General features: G+C 54.0%; 1 protein-coding gene across 1 annotated transcript in view; it reads left to right on the top strand.

Annotated features, from left to right (window-relative positions):
- PLAC9 (placenta-specific 9) overlaps positions 1 to 4,162 on the top strand; it is a 14,390-nt gene extending 10,228 nt beyond the window's left edge. The window contains exons 3-5 of the mRNA XM_014549577.1: positions 1,585 to 1,682; positions 3,497 to 3,620; positions 4,029 to 4,162. Coding sequence (XP_014405063.1) covers positions 1,585 to 1,682; positions 3,497 to 3,620; positions 4,029 to 4,036 — 230 coding nt within the window. The 3' untranslated portion in view covers positions 4,037 to 4,162. The remainder of the gene's footprint in view (positions 1 to 1,584; positions 1,683 to 3,496; positions 3,621 to 4,028) is intronic.
- Positions 4,163 to 4,448: the final 286 nt, after the last annotated feature.

Genomic DNA, 4,448 nt, shown 5'->3' with positions numbered 1-4,448 from the left:
TTTCTGGATTGCATGACCTCTTTCAAATGCGTTCCTTCAGTTCTCCTTTCTTCTTGTTCCTCGGGCTCTAAGCCTGGTGTGTTTCTCCAGTGTGTAAAAAAGCGGAAGGGACAACAGTACACTTTCTCTAGACCTTGTGATCTGCTCTCCTTCCTTCAGCCACACTTCCTGAAAACACTTCCCAGGATCTAGGTCCCCCTCTGACCTCTCCTTCCCTTCTCATCCCACCACAGCCTAAACCCTGCTCGGCCTCCGCCAGCCCCGGAAAGGGCGGGGGTGGGATCTAGCAGTGACTGCTCTGTTTTCCTCCCTGTTCTTGCTCGGCCTCTGGCTGCTTTAGGTCTCACTGGCCGCTTCCCCTCCCTAAAGCTCTTTGCTTCTCTTAGTTTCTGGAACAGTATCCTCCCTCCTGAAGGCCGGGTTCTTCCAGGTTCCAGCCACTCCGATGGGCCCAGGCATCTCAGAGCCACCAGCTCTGACACCTGAGCTCAGACCAGGGTCTGAGACCTCCATACGAGGGTTGGTGGTGCCAAGAGGAACCAAAGAGGAATCAACATTGGGGAGAAAAATGACGAATCAGGGGTTGAACGGGTTGAACCTCAAATCTTCCACTTACCAGTGGTGTGACCTCGGACAGATCATGTCACCCGTCTGTGCACACATTTCCTGTGTGTATGTTAAGGACGATAACAGGTTGTTGTGGAATTGACTGAGTTAGTACATTTGTTTAGCACTGTGTGTGCATGTAAGCACTCCTGGATTCCAGCTGTTACTAACTGCTCACCAATGTCAATGCTACTCCACTCATTTTCTTTTTAAAAATATATATTTTTTTTATTTCAGAGAGGAAGGGAGACAGAGAGAGAGATAGAAACATCAATGATGAGAGAGAATCATTGATCGGCTGCCTCCTACACACCCCACACTAGGGATCGAGCCCGCAACCCAGGCATGTGCCATGACCGAAATTGACCATGACCTCCTGGTTCATAGGTCGATGCTCAACCATTGAGCCATGCTGGCCGGGCTCTCCACTCATTTTCTTCCTTTCAATTCCTACTATTACTGCCCCCTTGCCTCACCTCTTACCCTGATTACTGCAAAGACAAATCCCTCCAATCCCGTCTCTGTATTTTAAAAATTCATCTGTGGCTATGTGACCCTTCTGTTAAACCCCCAAACAAGCACCGTGACTGGTTTGTTAGGGCCTCTGGCTTGGTTTCTGTGACCCACCTCTCCAGTCTCCTCTCCCAGCCACCCTGTACTTCGCAGCCGCTCTAACTGCCAGGGCTTGTGCACTCAGCCATGCTATGCACGCTTCCCTGTCTTTGCACACGCCATTCTCCCTGGTGGATGCCCTCCCTCCCTTCCTTGTTCAGGCAGCGCCTCCTCGAGGAAGCCCACCTGGACTGTAGGTGAGCCCCTAGAGACAAGTGAGTGATGGGGGCAGTCCCTCTCTTGCCCTGACCCCCACTGAGGCTGCCTTCGCTTCTCTCTGTGACTGTGTTCAGGCCCCCCCCCCCACTGAACCCAGCACTTTACAGGGAAATGGGGGCCCACAGTGACAGGACTTGTCTTCCACAGCCACTGACCCCTCCATCCCCCCCAGAGGAGACCCAGCTCGGAGCACGGGGTGTGACACACATGTGGCTGTCCTCGGCCGCTTGGACGTCATAGAAGAGGTAATAAGGGTGACCTGGGAGGACATGCACCTTCAGGACCACCTGTGAGACTGCTGGCTTTATGGGGCTCGGCCAACCTTGCTTTACAAATTTGGGAAATCCAGGCCAGTCCTGCTCCCTGCCCTACCTGGGCTATCAGGCTGACCAACTCCCTGCCCTACCTGGGCTGTTGGGCTGACCAGCTCCCTGCCCTGCCTGGGCTGTCAGGCTGACCAGCTGCAGGGCACCCTGCCGCCCCTGGGACCCAGCCAGAAATCTCCGCAGAATCACCAAGTGAAAAGGTAGAAATTTGATCACTGTGTTTTGTTATGCAGCCAGTTTGTAACCTGGGTATACTTTATTTTCAAAAACCTTAGCATTCACATTTATTATAAACTAGAGGCCTGGTGCATGAAATTCGTGCACTCGGGGAGTGGGGGGGCTCAGCCTGGCCTGCGCCCTCTCGCAGTCCTAGAGCCCTCAAGGAGTGCCCATGGGGGGGCTCAGCCTGGCCTGTGCCCTCTCGCAGTCCTAGAGCTCTCAGGGAGTGCCCGAATGCCGGCTTAGGCAGGGAGTAGGCCTAAGCCATCAGTTGGACAACCTTAGTGCTGCTTCGGAGGTGGGAGAGGCTTCTGCCACCGATGCTGCGCTCTCCAGTCGTGAGCCTGGCTTAGTGAAGCATCTGCCCCCTGGTGGTCAGTGTGCATCATAGCAACCGGTCATTCTGCTGTCTAGCCAAAACTGGCTCTCTGACATCCCCCTAGGGGTCCTGGATTGTGAGAGGGCGCAGGCCAGGCTGAGGGACCCCACCTGTGCACAATCAGGGTTGGGGAGGGGAGGGATACGGGAGGTTGGCCAGCTGGGGAGGGACTGCAGGAGGGCTCCAGGACATGTCCGGCCTGTCTTGCTCAGTCCTGATAGCCTAGACCCCAGCAGCAAGTTAACCTACCAGTCGGAGCGTCTGTCCCTTGGTGGTCAGTGCATGTCATAGCGAGTGGTTGAATGGCTTTAGTATATCATTAGCATTTTATGCTTTGATTCGTTGAACAGCCGACCAGACGACTGGACACTTAGCATATTAGGCTTCATTATATAGGATACAACAAACCATAGTAGTATTATCAGTATAAATAGCACTGTGATTTTTGTCATCAATAGAAATCAGGTAATTTCATCCCCTTACAATTGTTTCGAACATCTCAACATATCACTCAGTTTAATCCATATGTCAAAATTGCAGTAGTTGTTAGACTTTATGGTGGATCATGTTGTTTAGTGAGGTAATAAAAACAAATTTTTACATCAAAAATTTAATTTTGAATACTTGAATAACATGTTAATGAAATTGGGGTCCTTGAAATACTATATTTTTTATTATTTTTTCAATTAGATCATTTTTCTAAGATGGAGTCTGTAAGTTTCACCAGACTGTTAATGGGATTCATTCATGAAAAAAGTTAACACTGAATAAAGAAAATTTCAAAATCCCAAACGTGTCATTTGGCAGAGTTACCACCAGGGGGCGAGGCAACCAAAGGAATGTGAGCTCCCGTGATGAAGTCCTTGAAAGAGAAGTGGAATCCTGGTCACTCCAAAGCTATGACAGAGAAAAACCCATGCCAGGAGCAGCCCCAGAGAGGGGACCCCTAAGGTTTTGTCATCTAGGGAACCCGGAGGCGGGCAGGGCAGAGATTGAACAAGAAGGGCCCAGGTCCCCTGGCAGCCAGTTCTCTCCCCGCTGCACACCAGGTGCTCCTGACGAAGCAGGACTGGGCCCCACTCGTGTCCTCTGCTCCTCTGCCCCACCCGACCCCGTTCCCATCTCTCTTGCTTAGACGGTGGAGAAGACGGTGGAGCACCTGGAGGCCGAAGTGAAAGGCCTGCTGAGCCAGCTGGAGGGGCTGGCCTGGAACCTGCCCTCGGGGCCCTTCAGCCCGACCCCCGACCTCCTGGGAGATGGTGAGCGCCTCAGGTGGCAGAGATGGGCTGGGCAAGCAGGGTGGGGTGGTTGCTCTGGTGTAGCCTGGACAGGAGGCCTCCAGCTCCTCCTCCGGACAGAAGTGGGCAGGCATTTCCCCAGCTCACCCCAAGTGTTCTCAGCCCCCACCCCGGGTGGCTGCAGGCCAGCGTCCCATCAGGGCTCCTGGGACACACTCCTCCGGTCCTCTCCTCTCCCTTCCAAGGACCACCCCTGTGCCACCAGGAACTCTTTCAAGAAAGACTGGCGTCCCTCTGACCGGGCAGTGGAGGGATTGCACCTGCTTCCTCCTTTCCTTGAGCCCTGTGATCCCGGGCACAGTTCCCGGGACCCGGGGGCGGGGCAGGGTGCCTTCAGCACCCCTCACTCTGAGCCACCCTTTCTTCCAGATCGTTAGTGAGTCGGGAGATGGAGTTGTCCAGCAGCTGGAAGTAATACACCTGCCCGACAGCTCTCCTCTGAGCCTTGCACCTGGCCTTCCTCCCTCCGCTTTGTGCAAATAAAGCTACTCCTCTGACCCAGCTGACAGAGTGGACCCTACAGCGGCAGCCCTTCTCCACCTACCCCCATGCCCTGAGGCCCACATCCCCCTGGAGGCTTGGGCCAGGGCACCCCCAGCCCAGCTGTGCTTCAGCCCTCCTTTACAAGGCATGCAGGGCAGGGTTGGCTCACAGAGGTGAGGCACCTGAAGCTGAGAATCGTAAGATGACTCAGCGGAAGGGCCTTTGGGGAGCCTGGCTACTCAAAGTATGGGCTCACCTGGGAGTTTGTCAGAAATGCAGAACTTGGGGCCCCAATCACATCCTCCT

The sequence above is a fragment of the Myotis brandtii genome, unplaced genomic scaffold, assembly GCF_000412655.1.
Source record: "Myotis brandtii unplaced genomic scaffold, ASM41265v1 scaffold560, whole genome shotgun sequence".
Taxonomy (NCBI): Eukaryota; Metazoa; Chordata; class Mammalia; order Chiroptera; family Vespertilionidae; genus Myotis; species Myotis brandtii.
This window is presented reverse-complemented; position numbering and strand designations above follow the sequence as displayed.